The following is a 19667-nucleotide window of genomic DNA, read 5'->3' as shown; positions in this document are numbered from 1 at the left end:
AATAGCTCTTATTTAAAATATATTATATTAATAACTAAATAATATTATATTATTAAGATATTTAGTAATATTAGCCTAATACCTTTTTATATTAAAGTACTACTTAATATTATTAAGATAATAGCTAAAGTTTAATAGCTTTATAATATTATTTATATCTTATAAGCTTAAATAAATATATATCTTGCTATAACTACTAATAAGGGAAGTAATAAATAAGACCTTAAAGAGGTACTTAAGCCCCTTAAGCTAGAACCCTTTAGAGGCTAAGCTATAGATATAATCTTATTCCTAACCTAAATAAAGGCTTACTTCTGCCTCTATAAGAATAAGCTAAATACCCTTATAAAGAAACTCTTATATATTATAAGCTTAATTTAAGGAGATATAAAGGATTAGTTTAAACCTATTTTAAGAGATTTCCTTAAGAATAAAGAAGAAGTATAAGATTAAGATACTTAGAATATCTTTAGAAATTAGGATAATTTTAAATAAACCCTTAAAGATAATTTTAAAGTAATTAATAAAGAACGGCAAGCTATAGTAGAATTACTTGCGCTTAAGTAGTATAAGTCTTATATAGCCTACTCTGCCAAATTTAAATAGCTTATATTTAAGACTAAATAGGATAATAAAGCCTTAATAAAAATCTATTATAAAGGACTAAAAGAAGAAGTTAAGGATAAATTATACCTAGCTAATAAACCTAAAGAAAGTTTAACTATATATATTATTATAGTAATTAAAATTAATAAATAATAATATAAATATAAAAGAGAGAGAGTTAACTATAAATAAGGTAATAATTTTAACTTATATTACTTTAACTAATAATAAAATAATAATAACTAAAGTAACTTTTAAAACTAAAGCTAATAATAAAGTAATTACTAGAATAATACTTTATATAAAACCTAAGCAGGACTTATAGTACTTAAAGCTATATAGTAAGGCAATAAAGGATAATAAGATATATTATAATATAAATACTATAACTATAACTAATTTAGGTATATAGCGCAATAATGCCCTAAACTGCAGAAACCCTAATAGTAAAAATAAGGTAAATAACCTCTTAAACTAACTAAAGTATTAAGAATAACCTAGAGTAGATATAATATAGTTCTGCATTATAAGTTAACTTTTATAAAACTACTACCTAAGATAATAAGAAAAAAAAGAAATAAACTACTTATAGATATAAAGGAAGAATAGTAAAGACTCTATAAAAACAAAATTGATAATAACTACTACTATTAAAAGATAAAAGATTTAAAATAAAAAGAATATTTCTAATAGAGGTAATAAAAGAGATATTAGAAATAAAAAGAAAATTAAAAAGAAAAAGATAAATTTAGAAAACTAAAAGTATTAAGAATAATATAATAAGGAAAAGTAATTACCCTTAATATAGAGGAATAAGCTTAGGTATCTAAATAGATAGATAATACCCCTATTAAGATAATTACCTAAAGAAATAAAATAACCCTTATAGTAAATACTAAAAAAGGATATATTACTAAGTATAAAATGCCTAGATTTGCTAGAACTAAAAACTAAGGAAAGGATAAACTTATAACCCCTAAATAAAATAATATTACTATAGCTAAATTATTTAAAATAATAGATAATATCCCTTTTAGAATAACCCTATAAGTAATGGAGAAAGCGGTTAGAAAAGAATAAAGGGCTAGAGATAAAATCTGCACCTACTACTATTGCCATGCCTAGAATATAGGATATAAGGGAGGAGTAGCCTAAAATACTATATAATATCTCTATAAAGAAGATAAATAAATTAAAAATAAGTAGAAGTAATCTTATAACTTACTATTTAATAAATAGGGTAATAAAATATATACCTTACTAGAAGATAGGTATATATAAAGAGCCAGGAAATATAAAAATACTAATAGAATTAAAATACTAAATATTAAAGCCTATTATATAATAGATATTATAAATCCTTATTAGAAAGAACTAAAGTTTAATGCTAAGAATAATATAAAGATATTTCTAACTTATCTAAAATATAAAGAACTATCTTAGTTATTATATAAATACTATTAGTGCAGGATATATAAGTAAGATAAAGAAAATAATAACTGTTTTCTAGTTATAATCCTTAGTATGCCTAATAATAAACCTTACTTAAAGATAAAAATAAAAGGATACTTAATATACTTTTAATATAAATACCTTAAAATAGCAGAATTACAGTTTAATATACCTTATTACTAATAAATTTATAAAATAAAAAAGCTTTATAAAGGGATTTAATACTCTTAATAAATAATTAAAAAAGCTAAAGAAGAATTTAATAAGATTACCTAAGGAAAATATATTTACTAAAAAACAGAAGCTAATTAAGAAGACTAGCTAAAAGAAACTAGGAAATAATACTAAAAATAGGAAAAAGAGTATTAAAAACTAATTAATAACAGATAGTATAATTACCTAATAGAAAACCTATATAGCAACCTTATAGATTTCTAATAACTTAATAAAATTATAATTACTAAAGATATAGGTAATAATAAATAATCTAGATAAGGAATTATACTAGATAAATAAGATATAGAATTAGAAGAATACCTCTAGTAGCTATTATATAATAGAGAATTTAAGAATAACTATACTAATAGAGAAAGATACTGTAATAGCAACTGCAAACAAATTTACTAAGATATATTAGGAAAAGAGAAATACTATTTATAATAGAGCTATAGATATGCAAAGCATAAGGATAAGAACGACTTAGATTAATAAGTGCTCTAGGAGCTATATAAGATAGCAAGCCTAATAGCCTAGTACTAAAAGTTTAAATTAAGGGGAGATAGCTAAATGCTTAGACTAATTATAAAGCTAAATATAACTTTATTAACCTAGACCTAGTTATAAAGCTTAGATTACTATAAAGAAAAAAGCAAGTCTTATACCTAATTATTAGCATAAAGGGATAACCTTTTAACTATAATAACGGCATAGTAGATTAAGAGATTAATTACCTTAAGGTCCTTATCTAGGGGAAAAATTAAGGAATAAACCTAGATATTATTCCCCTATTATTAGATATAGATATTATCCTTAGTATGCTATAGCTTAAATAAGTAAACCTATATATTAACTAGCTAACTAGCTAAGTTACTCTTTATAGTAACTTAAATAGTAATAATAAAACGATTATAATAAATAATAAGAGATCTTAAACCCTAACTAAAGATAATAATATAGGTATATATAAAATAAAGAATTTACTAACTTTAAAAGGAATATAATATAAGTATATAAAAGACAAGAAATAATAAAATTAATAAGCCCTAGGTCTTATTAGATATTAACTATATAACCTAAATAAATAACTAAAATATTAAAAGTAACTTAAAAAATAAAAATAATAGGATTAACTTAAAAACATCTTAAAGGAGTATTATATTTATAAAAAACTATTTAAGGAAGAACTTAAAATAAAGGTACTGCAGTATAGCTATTAGGACTATAAAATATAGCTTAAAACAGATAACTTACTATTTTAAAAGATTTATAATCTTAATAAGAAAGAACTTATTACCTTAAGGGATTATCTAGATATAAAATTAGTAAAAGGAAATATTAAGATATTTAACTTAATAATAGGATTTTTAATAATATTTATCTTAAAGAAAAATAAGAAGCTATAACTTATTATAGATTATAAGAGGTTAAATGCCTTTATAATTAAGGATAAGACCTTACTTTTACTTATTATAGAACTTAAAGACTGCCTATAAGGCAAATAGATCTTTATTACTTTAAACCTTAAGGGCGCTTATAACCTAATCTATATTAAAAAAGGAAATAAATAAAAGATAGTATTTAAAACTAAATTTAGACTTTTTAAATATTTAGTAATATTATTTAGACTTATTAATATACCTATAATATTTTAGTAGATAATTAATAATATACTTTAATAGTACTTAAATATCTTTATAGTATATTACCTAAATAATATCTTAATCTTCTTAAATAATAAAAAAGAATATAAGGAATATATCTATAAGGTTTTAAAAGCCTTATAAGATATAAACTTACTAATTAAATTAAAAAAAAGTTACTTTTATATAAAAGAAGTAGACTTTTTAAGATATATTATTATATCTAGTAAAATTAGGATAAAATAAAATAAAATCTTAATAATAGTAAATTAGCCCTTATTAATAATAGTTAAAGAAGTTTAGAGCTTCTTAAGATTTACTAATTATTACTAAAGATTTATTAAAGATTTTAGTAAAATTATAAACCCCCTTATAAAACTTATAAAGAAAGATAGGAAATTTATATAAAAGCTAGATATATAACTAGTATTTAAAGTATTATAATAAGCTATCTTTAGTAAACCTATACTAGTTATATTTAACCTTAATAAGGAAATAGAACTAGAAACTAACTTATTAGATTTTGCTTTAAGAAGATAAATTAGATAATAAGATAAAGAAGGAAAGCTTTACCTAATTACGTTTTATTTTTATAAATTATATAAAGTAGAACTAAATTACCTTATTTATAATAAGGAATTCCTAGTAATTATTAATTACTTTAAGGAGTTTAGATATTACCTTATAAGAAGTATATACTAAATTAAAGTCTATATTAACTATTAAAATATCTTATACTTTATTATAATATAAGAACTTAATTAATAGTAATTATACTATATTAAATACTTATATAAATTTAATTTTATAATTATTTATTATAAAGGTTTAAATAATAAATAAGCTAATGCTATTAGCTAATAACTAGATTATAATACTAATATAATAAAAGTAAAAAAATAACTCTTAAAAAGAAATAATAAAGGAGAATATTAATTTACTTAATAAATAGAAACCCTAGGACTTATAAGTAATAATAAGCTTAAAAACTAAGAAAGATAAATAAAGAAAATCTAAAATAATATTATAAGATATAATATTTAAGATCCTATTAGGAGTAAAGCTAAAATGCCTACCTATAATAATAAACTATAAGTACTTAAATAATTTAAAGAAAAACTAATATAAAATATATATAAATATCCCTTATATAGCTATTAAGGCATTATAAAAACCCTAAAATATATCTAAATATATTATAATTAAGAAGGAATTAGAGAAATAGTAGAAAAGGTTATTAAATAATATAACTTATATATAAAAACTAAAGTATAATAATATAAGCCTTATAGCCTATTATAACTGCTAAAAGTAATAAAAAGACTATAGAGTTTAGTTATAATAGACTGCATAACTAAGCTACCCTTATTAAAAGAACCCTTAACTAGAATCTTTTATAATAGCATTTTAGTTATAATAAATTAACTTATTAAATTCTCTTATTATATACCTTATAAAGAAGATATAAATATAAAATAACTTTCTTATATTTTCTATAATAAGATAGTTAGAGAATATAGATTATTATATAAAATCCTAATAAATAAAGGAATAATATTTATAAGTAAATTTTAGTAAGTATTAATATTATATATAGGACTAAATTACTAACTCTTAATACTATTTAGACTATAAATAAATAGATAAACTAAATAAATAAATTAAGTATTAAAATAATACTTATAATATTATATTAACTATAAATAAAATAATTAGGTAAAAAAGCTACTAAGCGCTTAACTTGCCTATAATATAATATATAATAAAAGCATTAAGACTATACCTTTAGTAGCTAATTTTGGATTTACCCTAGACCTATATTATATAGCATAAGAATTAAAATTAGTTAACCTAGCTATTATAATTAAAAGTAAGGACTTAAAAGCCTTATATAAAGAATTAAGAAAAAAATTAGAATTTATTAAAAAGTAAATAAAAAAATATTATAATATAAAAAGGATTAAGAAACTAACCTTTTTAAAGGGAGATATAGTTTACTTAGCTATAAAAAACATTATAATAAAATAATTAAGTTATAAATTAAACTATAAATACATTAGGCTATATAAAATAAAAAGAAAAATCTTAAAAAATAATTATAAACTAGACCTATTACTAAAAGTTAGGCTTTATTTAATTTTTTATATTATATTACTTAAATTAGTAGCTAATATAATATATATTAAGACTAATAATAAACTAAAAGAAATTAAAGGACTAAAAGTCTATAAAGTAAAAGTAATTAAAAATATAAAAAAATTAATAAATAAATAAAATACCTTATTAAATAGAAAGATTACTTAGAAAATAAAAATATATAAAAACCATCTAAATACCTTACTAATGCCTAATAACTCTTAAGGAATTTCTACTAGAACTAAAAGGATTAAGGAAGGCACTAAGACTTAATAAATCCTACTTAAACTGCTTAGTAGCAGCAGATTAATTACAGAAGGACCTATTAATTATAGCACCTTCTAAAGCTACTTACTTATCCTGCTCTGCCTTTTTAAGTTTATTTATAGAGTTAAAACTATATTAGATTATATCTAGGCCTTTTACCTTTACTTAATAATGCTAGTGCCTTAAATAAGTAATTTTAGTAAACTAAGTATTTATTATATTATAAATATAAGTAGACTTTACTTAAAGAGTAATTAGTTTATTTTTAATAGCCTCCTCTTCTTATTTTAAATAATGCTTTTTATTAATAATTTTTTTAATTAATATTATATTAGTAAAACTTATAAAAATAATTTTATAAGGAAATAAATATACTTATTGTTATAAAAAGGCTATAATTATTATAAGATATTCCTAACTTAATATATAAATTATAGTAATTTAATTTTATAAGATTAAGGATATATAAATCTTTTATCTTTTAATAGATATAGTTAGAATAAGGCATAATAGGATTCCTAAATATTATAATAAGAATATAAAGAGATTTATTATTTTTAATAGAGGTTTTCTTAGCCTTTATTATGCAGTTAGATATCTTAAGGGAATTATAGGATTAAGATTAAACTTACCTAAGGATAACTAATAGAAAATATATTAACTAGGCCTTAAGGATAAGGCTTAATAAAGGGGAGAGATTATATTATAACCCTAGTAGTTCTATTATATATACCTTATATTTTCTATTAATTATTATATACCCTATATAATAAATTAATACTAAGACTTTATAATTATAAATAATTTATTATAATTAATACTAATTTAATATAATTATTACTAATCTTATAATAGCCTTATTAATTATTATTATTATTTATTAATATATAGACTATATTTATTAGCACTTTTATAGAACTTAGCTTACTAGTTATTAATAAGACTTCTTTACCTAAATATACCTAACCTGCTTTATTTACTATTAAGAGATATAATACTTTATAACTACTTAGTATAATGCCTTATAACTTTGTAAATATTAAACCTAGTATAGACTAGTTTACCTGTTTAAAACCCCTTTTATTATATAAATATATTAAAGAAAAAGGATATTAATATATCTTAGTCTTATAATAATTTACTTATAAATTATAAAAACTTTACTTTTAGGGATAAAGCTAATTTGGTTTACTTTTAATTATTTTAAATGCTATATAAAGTACTTCCTTAAATTTAAATAACTTTTCTTTTTTAAAGATATTAATAGTTTAGGGTTTTACTTTATAAAATAAATTTAAAATATAATTATTTATAATAAGTTAAAACTATTAGGCTATAATTTTAATTAGTTTTCTTATTATATATATAACCTTTATAAATTATAATAATATTAATATAAGTAATATATAATATATACTTATCTTTATATAAAAAATATAAATAATTTATTAAGAGTTTTATTAAAAGGCTTAGGCAGTTTAGGCTTAAAGATTTCTCTAAATTCCTATTTAATATTTATTACTAATGCTATATTATATATTTCTTATTAAATATATATAATACTTTAATTCTATTATTACTTTATAATAAAGAGATTATTTAGTGTTTAATATATTTTATTTATTTTATTAATAATATTCCTAAGTTCCTTATAAAGTTATTTAATATTTAAGTTAATAAAGCTTTAAGATAAGTTATTTATAGTATCTATCTCCTAGTTAGTTAGTAATTTATTAATTACTACTAATAGAATAAATATAAGATAAGTAGGTATTATAGCTTACTGCCCCTAAGGGTTAGTAGTTATATATTATTACTAAATAAGGTTAATATTAGTAAATATTATATTTAGTATTACTTAATACTATATAATATAATCTAAATAAAAGCTATTAATATATAATAGTAATATTTAATTATATTAAATTATAATATATTAGGTTTAATATTAATAAATAATATAAGGTATATATTAAGTATTATTAAAATATTATATTTCTTAATAATAAATTTAATATATATTAGCCTTAATTAATATAAAGAAGTTATATTAATAATTAATAAGTTAAAATTTATAAAAATATTAATAAGTATAACTTATAATATATATATTAAGTAAGTAATATAAGAATTACTACCCTCTTAAGATAAATTATTATAAAAATATTATAAACTATTTAACCCTAGTTTAAACTACTGCTTTTTTACTAATTTTACTTTATTTATTCTTATATATAAGGTTAATTAATTATATACCTTATTATATATATTTAATTAATTAAGTTATAACTATAGGTTAATTTAACTTTTATTAACTAACTTATATAAAACTTAATATAATCCCTTTAATTCTAACTTTAATAAAATTTCTAAACCCTGCCTTTACCTTATAATTATCTTATAACTCTATATATAGACTCCCTATCCTTATTAATTTAAAAGTAACTCTCTAGTAATATTAGCTGCTCTTATAGATATATAAAAGAGCTATTCTTTATATATAGCTAAGCTTATAAAGGTAATAAAGAAAGCTACCTTACCTAATTAAAGAAAATAACCTTTTTTTAAGGCTATTTTTAAGTTTTTAAGACCTATTAACTTATTATTAACCTAATTTAAATTAATTAAATTAATATAATATCTTCCTTTTATATAATTAATTAATTAAATTAGGCTATAATTAAAAATAATTACCTTAATAAAATTAAATCTGCCTTTTAATAAAAAGTTCTTTATAATAATAATAATTATTATATATATTATATAAAGTTCTTTTTTATTAATTACCTTTAAGGTAGGCCTAATGGCTAGATTAAGATTATAACTAATTATATAATAAATATAATTATATAGCTATAAGCTATTTTATATAAGTATTAATATAATATAACTATTATATTATTAATAAAAAGGGTTAAAAGGTATTTAAGTTAAATAATATATTTAAGTATAATAAATAAATTAAGTATATTATATTATAAAAGTTAACTAAGATATAGTTCTTTAGATAGGTTAAAGAAAGAAGGTTAATTTAGTTATTAAAATATAACTAATATTAATACTGCTTAGTTAAGGCAGTAATTGCATTATTAAGGCAGATAAACCTTATCTAATTCTGACTTCTATAATAATAGCTTGCTATAGGGGTCTTATTATTTAAACTATTAATAGAAAAGCTAAAAAGCTTAATGGCCTTATATAAGGCTAAAGGTGAGGGAAAAAAAACAAACTTAATACCTAAATTAACCTTCTTCCTTTAACCTATTTAAAGGAATACTATATCTAATTTATCTATTGCAAAGTACGTTATCTGACCTGACTTTCCCTTCTGACCCGGAAGATCCTCGGTATTAAAGTTAATTTCGTCGAGAGGCTCTACCTCGGTGGCCTCTGTCGCTGCATCGAAGAGCTCTTCGCTTTAGTCAAACACAACGCTCTCAGCTGAGAACGAGCCATCCGAGTCGTACTTCACGCCCTGCCTGTGATAGAAGCGGCGCATCCTACTTCTCTGTAGGCAGTGATGAAGTGAATGGCCAGGTCAAAGCCTCCGGTATCGACATTGGCAATCACAGAAAAGGTGACGACGATGACGCAGCCTTCTGCCGCGTAGAAGCCCTTAAGGGCGATTGAAAAAGCCAGTTCTTGACTTCCATACTGTAATGAAAGATCATTCTGGCCAGGCGGGAAATAGCCAGGGTCATGAGCGGGGGGCCCTGTTTACAGACCACGTCAGGGGCGTAGGGGACAAGAACTGGGGCCGGGGCGGGTATTCAAAGCTGCAGTATATTCAGCATGCTTCCCGATTTCACAGAAATGGCAGTTTGGGTTGCCATTTCGGTGATCTGGCACAGCAACCTTGTTTTGGGCTGTGAAGCTCGACTTGCTCAGCAGAGCTGACGGAGTCTCGTTTCGCATCTTGTCAAGGCATATTTATAGATACGAATGCAGTTGCGCTAAGTACTGTTTGTGAAATCTATCTTAGGCTGGATGGATGGACTTAAGGGGCTTGCTCGTTGAAGAGCCATCAGACGGTCGCCGGAGGTAAGATTGTTGGCGATGGGCAGGCATGAGGGCTATGCGCCATCTACTGGGTGCGAAAGGCCTATCAGGCGTGGTTAGTGGTTGCGCTAGAACACGCAATGGATGTAATAGAAGGGTCTCTCTAGGATAGAGCCAGTGCAACGGCTATATGCAGATGTTAAAAGCTGCGCTTAGGCAAAGTCCAGAAATGGACTGAAGATGATTGCCAGTAGATTACCTAGTAGGTTTGCCCCAGTAATCCACCTATATAACCAGGAGTTGTATACGAGAGGTGTGTATGATAATTTGTGTATAAGAGGTTTTATATAATACACAGCTCATCATACACAGCTCATTATATACAGCTCATCATACGCAGCTCATCATACATAACCTCTCGTATATAGTCTCGCATACAAATTATCCTATGCAGTTCGCCCTTCTGGTTCGGACTAGTCCTACTGATTTATGCTTGAGTGACCATCTCTAAAGATGTACTGCGATCGGTCAGCCTCTTTAATAGGTTAGTATTTAATGTGCCACCTGGGTATGGAGTAAGAATAGGGTAGAAGAAGATTATTTGGTATTGTCGGAGCGATAAGAATTATGCCCCGAATGAGAAGAAAGTGATGTTGAAGGGGATATGTAGGAGACGGTTCCGGTTCCTAGACCCCGTTAAGACCAACACCGTCTGGATGCCTACTATGGAAATATTGGGAGATGGTGTTGCCGAGCAGCTAGTCGATGTCTTCCTTGCTCAAAAGCCAACCTCGTAACATTGCTCAGCATCAACAAATATATACTGCCGGCTTCTTGGAATGTCAATGAAGAGTCCTTGATTCTGTCCAAAGTAACCTCAAAGTAACCTCCATAAGGGTACAGCGTGTGGTTGAGTAACGCGTTGCCTCTGCAGCGGACACAATCGCCAACTGCAAAGCACAGCTTCTTGTTCAAGCTAAGAGGACTATCAGCCTAATCCAGATGTGCATCAGCGTCCCTGTAAGAGTTTTCCTAAGTGTGAACAGCGCTTTTCTTCACTACTGCAGATACGCATAACCAAGAGGTACGTTATTAGTATCGAACCTAAGATCTTCGTACAACTCTTTGCTCCTTGCACCGTCCAACTTTCCTCACGCAAAAGATTCCATCTCACGATTCTATCAAACGTTTCGGGGTCCAGATGATCCTGATCCTCTCAAGCTTCTCAACGCCAACAGTAGGACAGTGCTCATCATCCCTCTCCATGACAAGTTGAGATGAACCGCAAGCTTGAACGTATCAATCGCAACCTCCTCACGAACCTGCCGATTCGGCGACCTGACTAAGGGCTTTACCATACTCGCAAGATTGCGAAGCAGAGCATCGCTGATACCATCCCATCCAGAATTATGGCGATGGTCGAGTGGTGGTTCTCGACATGCATCAATACCGAGGCGGGGTGTTGATTGTTTGTCAAGAGCGTGAGTGGCTTGACGTGGTTGTGAAGGCAATCAGTTTGTGCTAGGTGATGCTCTCGGTCAAACAGGGCTGTGTCTGTCTTCTGCTAGGAGAGTGGTAAGCATTCGACATCTACTCCAAAACTCTGCTTGCTCAGCAAGATGCAAGCCCAGGTGGAGATCTGGCAGTAGATCTGAACCCTCCAGCTTCGCAGCTTGGCATACTGACTCTTGGCAGTAACGTTGCTCAGTGTTAACACCATGGAAGTTGCAGTTATTTCATGAATCCTAGCAAGCAAGAAGTGCCATGGTACTAGAACCGCAGTTATTGCGCTCATCACCTAGTTCGCACCTGAGAGCCCACACACGCTGCCAGGAACAACCAGCCAGTATGACATTGACTCGTACTAGACCGTTATCACCAAAGTCATAGATGCAATTCATATCCTGCCTTCCTTTCTGCAGACAAAATGGGTTCGTAAAGGAAGGTACAACATATCAGAGGGCCAGCCCGTTACTAGTTTTCGCATCCTCGCCGCGGCCGAGCTTCTATTCCTTCACTCCAACTTGTTTGAACCCAGAAGCCTTGGGTTTTTGGCTTGATGTCGCAGGGCCGCCGTCCTCGCTTGGTAGCTCAGCTAGTAGACTGATAAGAGCAGCGCTCATTCCAGCTGTGGCGTTTACTGTATCGTTTCGAACGCCATCTCGAAGCCCATTGGAATTCGTAACATCCCGGTTGTAAGTGAGACATGTCCCAACTGCCTGGTTTGGCAAAAGTCGACCACACTTTTGAAGGTTGAATGATGGAAGGGGTTGAAAGGTTTGCACTGCCATTGCGTTGGTTCTTGTCTTGCTTTAAGTTGTAGTAACGCCAAACATCTTATTAGCTTGTGAGAAAGTAACCAGCCGTTTGAAATCGCATTGCTAGCATGAACGTGTAGGCATACCCCGGATATTCGGGGAACCTGAAATTTCTCTAGGATACTTAATACTTGCACCGATCTTCCTCTGAGACGATGGAGCAGACTGCTATGAATACAGGCCAAATAGGTAGTGCTGCTGGGACCTGCTCCTTGTCGCAGATTATCTTCACTGTTGAGATACTCTTTTCAATGTAATCCTCTCGGCCTGTTGCACTTGGCGATTTCAACTCTGGGAAGTGAAGAGCGCAGGTATCTTCGAAAATCAACAGCGCAGCGAGCCTGTTCGCTTCTGCCGTAACCATTTGAAGTCCATCTGCCTCCCAATGGTATTCTTCCTCTTCTGTTGATAAGAATTCCTCACTGTTGGTTTCTTTGCTGGCCTTTAAGTTGTTGAATACTTACGTGCAGTCAACAGCAGTCAAGAAAGAATCTTGACTCAGGTTTTCATCGCAGAGCTCATCTGACGTCGAGAGGTGGTAATACATAGTCTCTTTGGCAGCTGTCAGCTCTCAGAAGGCTGGTAACTTGTGCTTCACATCTTCATTGATTCCTGGTCACTTATCCCTGACCGTCTCTGGTTGCTGACCTCATTAGAGAATGCCAAGACCTGGCGTAGGCACGCCACCCTCTCTGATACTATTGCGACCGTTTGAACGTCTCCACACCATCACCACGACGTTTGGCTTAACGTACCAGAACAAGATGGTGCAATTGATGAACCTCAGACTTTCTGTGCCTATTCTACTGGGTGTCATAGGAAATTCAATCATCTTCTGTCAATGGGCAGTTATTATAACTTCTGCCATTCGCCAAGGAGTGAGTGCAATCACCACCTTTCGAGACACGCAGGTGTCGCATGGCGCTCTCGCTCTGGCGCACGGTTATGGGAGGGCTTCGGCATAGCATGATAGACACAAAGGCGGTATTAGGTGGATGTTCTGGCGCAAGGGATTATTTTTGGTATTTGGATGGATTGATAGTTCTGCAAGTAAGGTCATGTGTATGGTTATCGATTAAAGTAATGCATAATGGTTGTCGGTTCATTTGGATCAAAGATGGATATTGGAGGCATCATTGGGAGGCTGCTTGTTTGGAGTGAGAGGGGAAACAATAATAGTGGAATGGGTCAATAAAAGAGTGCATTATGTATCTTATACCTTTAAAATGACCAACAAGCCGTGAGCCTTTTCCCAGGTCGTGTTGTTCAGCTACATGCATGATCACAAGTAATTATCCTTCGTGATGCTACTCCCAAACAAACAGTTACTAGTCCCGCAGTGTAAACTATCTCTAGCCAATCAAAGGCAATCATCCAATCAAGCCGCCTTAAATATCGTCGCACGACATTGAGAGAGGCCACAGATCAATGCATTGACTTTAGGTCACTCACTGACTTCCCCTTATCTTAAGATCGTGGGCTCCCGTGTTCATCTCAAGATGGCGACTTCGCTGGGCCAGCCTTTCCCAGCTCCAGCCTCATAAAGCCACAAGTCCGCCACATTTTAGTCCCAGCTGACTGGGCTTACGGCACAGTAGAACTAAAAATAACTCCATTGGTCCCTGAGATGTTCTGGTTCAAGACGCCAATGCTGTTTGGCTGGTCGCCAACATGACGAGAACTCAAGCTTTCGCGACATGGACACTGTGAAAGTGGTTCTGACTTGTGCTGGAGATATCATCGGAAGAGTACGTGCTGGGCTCCGCATCCAGCGCTTACTGTTATCGATTTGGCCCCCCGAGAGAATCCAATTTACTCGTTTTGATCATTAGTACAGAGGATAAGCACAGTGAGTTAACATGGGATATCTTCATACTTCCAAGGCGTACTTGTTGGATTCTGCCAAGACTTCGCTCAATCGATGAAGGTCGAATCGATCCACAATAATTGCTCCTAGCGCCAAAACCTCACATTACGTAGGATAGTGAGCCTTTATGCCCACCATGAATGTGCTGATATTGACTGAGAAGTCGGTGTAGCGCTGGCCTTGACGTATCAGAAGACTCCGGACCTTGAATTATGAACAAAAGTAAACTCATCAACACGCAATAAGCCCTGCCTAAGCATTTTCATCACTTCGATTGACGTCCCAAGTTTTCTGACCGTCCCCAGACTGGGATACCGGGCCTTCCCGTGTCTGAGAGATGCGTTTGTGTGGAGGGGCCCGGCCAACGATCGGGAAGACCGTGGGCCACGCGAAGATCGCCAAGAAAATATTTCGGTGCCTAGGATAACCGTCTCTGCTGATCTTCTACGGGTCTGGCCCTGGGGGACTCTAGCTCCTCGTTTCTATAGGATAGATGAATTAGAAGAAGCTTCTCGCCTGTAGAAATATGCGGCATTGGAGTACTGTTCTTCGCGCCCATGCCAAGCGTTGTGGCTGAGACAATATGTACTGAGAAGTTGTCCAACGAATCACATACCTCCGTCGATATCAGGGCGCCAACAAGGGTATCGGAATTGGCTAGTCATTGCAAAAAAGACACAGTACGTGATAACACCAAGCACTACTACGTATGGTTGAGTGTTTTCCTCTATAATTGGTCAATTGTTACCCCAGTTGGGTATGCCAGTCTCGAGCCATCTCCACGGTTCGCATTGAACCACCTCTGTAGAATATAATCACGGAGTATCTATCGCATTACCGAACATCATAAATTGACAGTTTCTGAGTTTTGAGGTCATCAACGCTGTCAACTGAAGCCTCGTCACACCGACATTTCCCCTCATCTCAATCCGCTACATGGTGTGTTACACGAGGCTCAAAACGGGCTTCCAACCGAGATACGAAGTCGGGCGTCAACGGTTGCATATCAAGATCTGGAGCGTTGATTGCATCACCGCCAGCATAGATCGAGTCGCGCAATCACAGAGCATGCATACACATCTTGTGCAATGAGAGGCGGAGTAACACGACGCAGGCCATGTATATGAAGCCTGGAGCCAAATAATTCCTCAGTACCTGCACGGTAGCAAAGGGCCACAAATTCCTCTTTTCTCAACGACCAGCCAATATGTTTGCTCCTCACGCGTTTCACTGTGTTGCAGATCATATTACCGTATGGAAAGTCGTGGTTCAGAAAAAGGAAACAGGACATAGAGTCTTTCCACGAATAAGGAGTTAACCTCAGGCTCCTCCAGTGGCGCCAACACCAAGCGCGCGTAAGCAGCCACAATATCACATTACACGTAAGACTCTAACGTCGGCTACGTTGGCATGGCATCGAATCTGGCAGCAGAGCCAGTTCTGAAGCCGTTAGTTACACCTTTCACCGATGAAACAGTTGTGATTCTCGTGATCTGCATACAACCGCACCTTCATATGATCCATTCATTAACCTCATGTATCATGGTCTGCTGGACTAGCATTACAAGAGCTCAATGACCACCTGAGACATTGACAGCCTGGTCGCACTACCCCTCTTCCAAGTACCGGGATCCCAGAGTGAAGCACTTGCTGCCTTATTATTGCCCTGCCACGCATCACTTGACCTCCACAAGTTGTAACACAAAACTGAGACAGACGCCTCGGTCTACCGGTCCAGGACTGTTTTGCCAGCCTAAGGTTCAGGTCTGATTGAGCCTTTACACAAGATCAAAGCACACTGTAATATCTCATGTAACACAGCACAGCTAGCTTGCAATACAGCTGTCATGGGCTGGCTGATCGAGAGAGATCGAATGGGTAAGATAGGGCCAATAATACAAACTCCGCCATGCCGTGTTACGCCTTCCTGAAAATGTAGCCTTTTAGGGAAAACCAGTTCAGCCATGCTATATAACAGACATGCTCTCTCTGATCTTAAGCAGGTGTGATTTAGAGTTGAATCTCGCCAAAGGCTGACGCAGACCTCGCGCCTTAGCAATGTCGTCTCCTCCGCCTCTTCTTCTTCCGCCTCTTTCTCCTGTCCCTACTCCTCCTTCACCAACTCCTCCTTGTCACTTACTTAAACTTCCCGAGGAGCTTCAGCAGAAGATCTGGCGCCTGTCCCTCCCTGACTTCACGATCCACCACGTGGTTATAGAGATCCTGTCTGGCTATAATAGGTGGTGCAAGGCCGATCCCGGCGATTGGCCAGGTCTGAATGCCCTCGACCTAATGTACGACAAGCGGCCATGCCATCGTTGGCGTCAGGTCATCAAATCTCCACGGCGACCTGCTGGTCTTGACGTCTGCAAAGACAGTCGGAGAATCATGCTCCCTTGGTTCCGCGAGTTTCCGAGAAGGTGCATTCGGCAGCTGGTCCAGAATAACGAGGGGGAGGATTACTTCCTGGATATCGACGATCCATCGAGAGGTAGTCTTAGCCTCGGTCTGTGCAACCCGCTCACAGACTTTCTCTACGTCAAGGGCGAACTTGCCATGTTTCCGCTGAATCTACGGGACGTCCCTGTTCTTGGTGTATCGGTGCAGCTTGCGAAGAACGGCAGCGTGGGATACGGTTTGGCCTGCAACCTTCTCGCCCGAGTTGTATCCCCCCATTACAGCCCTCGCTTGTCATACATCAATGTGGTGTTCACTTGGCGCTACAACGAGCTCGTTGGGGAGCACCGACTATGCGACATAACAGTGCCTGTCGGGAGGCCTGTGGTCTGGACGGGGAACGCTGGTCATGTGGAGGCCCTGCCGATTTACAATTGGCAATTTGTCCACTATGGTCAAGACGACAATCGAATTGCCACAGGAGGTCAATTTCACGAGGAAGACTTGATGACATTGCCTCAACATGACACCGGCAGCCATACCATGCTTGTCCTGTCAACTATGCCCATGTCATGCAAATGCTCCGGGATGGTTGAAGCCATGACAACACTGGCAGCTAGTTTGACTGACGAGGAGATGGCTCAGTTCCACCCCAAGTGATAATGGACGGCGGAAACGGTCGAATCGAGGGTAGTGGCGGTGTTAAGGATGATGCAAGTGAGACGGATGGTTGGCAACGCCTTCGAGAGGAGTCTGGCGAGCGGGACGGACCTATGATGTAGATAGCAATTGAACTAGTACACGGAGTTCATAAAAGGCTTGATCGGTGTCACCACTGCCCTTAAGCTGCAATTAAAGTCAAGAAGAATCTTACGGCAAGCTTAACTAGTAGATGGCATTGAGTTTCTAGCTGCATGAGAAGAACCGCTGCTGTCTCTTGAGGCGGAGATATACATCGACCTTACACCGGTTTGATACACAAGGATCTAGCATGGTTACACTTTCATTAGAACTCTAGATTCACTGACACCCACAAGTCCTCACACAGCATTAGGAAACTTGCGAGATATAATCGCGCGGACTCATACGGTGGCGATTGGCCCCTGGTCTGGCCGCACCACGACCAGGGCTCTCGCTTTGGCTGTGGTGAACATGGCAGGCTGCTGTTCGTGATAATTACCAGGGCGTCAAGTTCACTGAAGTGCAGGTTCATGCCTCTACTGTATATTGTATTTGTTCAGCGATATCCTCTATCTATTCCCTAGGCCATCCTGCACGAACCATCTCCCAAACAAGCGGCCAGTAAGTCACCTTGACCCATTGCCTCAAGAGATGTAATATGCACACAATCTGATATATCCCCTTTGTACTCTGCGTATTCCCAATGCCTATGCTTTGCCAGACCATTATCTTTCGATCTTGCGGCGTGGTAATAATCAGGTGCCAAAAGTGACCCTGGATGATGATGCCAGGAATAAAAGTCGGCAGGTCAAAAGCCTTCTGCGCTGTCGATTCATCCCCAGTACTCGTGACTGTCTCAGACCCTACAGCTGCGGTCTTTTCTGCCGCTGTGCACCTCTCACCTGCGATCTGAGCAAGATGGCGGAGGAACGTCCAGTGGGCATTCTGCCAAATGCCAAGTTGCAGTTTCGCCCCGTCGAACCCGGCACTGGGCTTCTTAGTCTCAATGCTGAAAGCGATGGGGCGATGGGCCAGGGGCGTGGCGTCGGTGAAATTGAAGACGGATTCAGGAAGATCCCTTTGACAGTGAGAAATGACGTCTTGGACTGACTCTTGTCTTGACCGTTCCAAGTCGTTCCCAGGCTCGATATAAATGCTGAAGTCAACCTTTTTAGAGACAGAAGAGTTGGTGTAATCTGGTATGAGACAGGCTTGCGTGCTGTGTTTGTCAGCGGATGAATGATTGCTGATACTTTGGGGGGATAACTTACGTGCCCATGAAGTTGACTAAATGCGAATATGGAGCTTGATCGGGGGAGCGGAAGGCCAGTGATAACAGAGGCTGATGAACTTCCATGTTCCAGTTTACTTCGTGGTGAGAGTTTGAGCTGCACTCTGCCGCCGCTGCCAGAACTCTGCTGACATCTTCTGGAGAGGGTGTATGTCCAATGATGTCTCGGTCTGCAGAGAAGTAGTCACTCCCTCTAGCAGCCCATCTGAAGTCTTTTAATGATCTTGATGCAGATATCAATGCATCTTGTTGCAAAGTTGACGCAATACCCTTTCCCTCCATGACAAGGTCAATGGCCTCAAGAAGATCCTCAAGCTTGCCAGGCTTATTATCAAACAGTACAAGATCCTTAAATTCAATACCCCGCGCATCAAGCTTGAGGCTCTGCAGTTGCTTTCGCGGGGAGCTCTGGCCAGACACTTGGCTCGAATGATAGGAGAGATGTGACGATAATGAGTGTTCAGACTCGGACCGCAAAGGCCTGGAGCGTTTCGGCCTTGGAGTTGTGTCAATATCCAGGTTCTCATCACTGCTTATCTGTAGGTTTTGCCGCTTTGTTGGAGACTGTTGCGCTGGGGGCATTTCGGCGAAGAAGCAATCTTCTGAAGGGTCTGGCGTTACAGGATGCTGATGTCGCGGGCGCTTAGATGGGCGCTCAATATCAAGATCCTTGGAAATATAATGATCAGGTATATTTCTCAGCCAGTCTCTTATGGAAGCTGATGACATGCTTATTGCGTGGTTGCTGTTGATGATAATTATCTTGATGACGACCTTGAAGAAAGTTGTTATTG

At 34.1% G+C, this 19667-nt stretch overlaps 3 protein-coding genes across 3 annotated transcripts; 1 reads left to right on the top strand and 2 right to left on the bottom strand.

The window, feature by feature from the left end:
- Window positions 1-12761: 12761 nt before the first annotated feature.
- Window positions 12762-13184, bottom strand: BKA55DRAFT_546297 (uncharacterized protein; the record flags this gene model as incomplete). The annotated part of the gene is made up of 2 exons (XM_046190904.1): window positions 12762-13059; window positions 13102-13184. 2 exons carry the CDS (start codon window positions 13182-13184, stop codon window positions 12762-12764), a joined length of 381 nt encoding a protein of 126 aa, XP_046042122.1.
- A 3309-nt stretch (window positions 13185-16493) lies between these two features.
- Window positions 16494-17825, top strand: BKA55DRAFT_217381 (uncharacterized protein). Its single transcript, XM_046185209.1, has one exon. It carries the CDS (start codon window positions 16563-16565, stop codon window positions 17559-17561), a length of 999 nt encoding a protein of 332 aa, XP_046042121.1. The 5' UTR covers window positions 16494-16562; the 3' UTR covers window positions 17562-17825.
- A 289-nt stretch (window positions 17826-18114) lies between these two features.
- On the bottom strand, window positions 18115-19667 carry BKA55DRAFT_585020 (uncharacterized protein). Its single transcript, XM_046194405.1, has 2 exons — window positions 18854-19667; window positions 18115-18801 (listed from the first exon to the last, which is right to left on the bottom strand). The coding sequence occupies exons 1-2, from the start codon at window positions 19600-19602 to the stop codon at window positions 18156-18158; spliced, it is 1395 nt and encodes a 464-aa protein (XP_046042120.1). The 5' UTR covers window positions 19603-19667; the 3' UTR covers window positions 18115-18155.

Source organism: Fusarium redolens, assembly GCF_020744475.1.
Source record: "Fusarium redolens strain MPI-CAGE-AT-0023 chromosome Unknown BKA55scaffold_28, whole genome shotgun sequence".
NCBI classification, from domain to species: Eukaryota; Fungi; Ascomycota; class Sordariomycetes; order Hypocreales; family Nectriaceae; genus Fusarium; species Fusarium redolens.
This window is presented reverse-complemented; position numbering and strand designations above follow the sequence as displayed.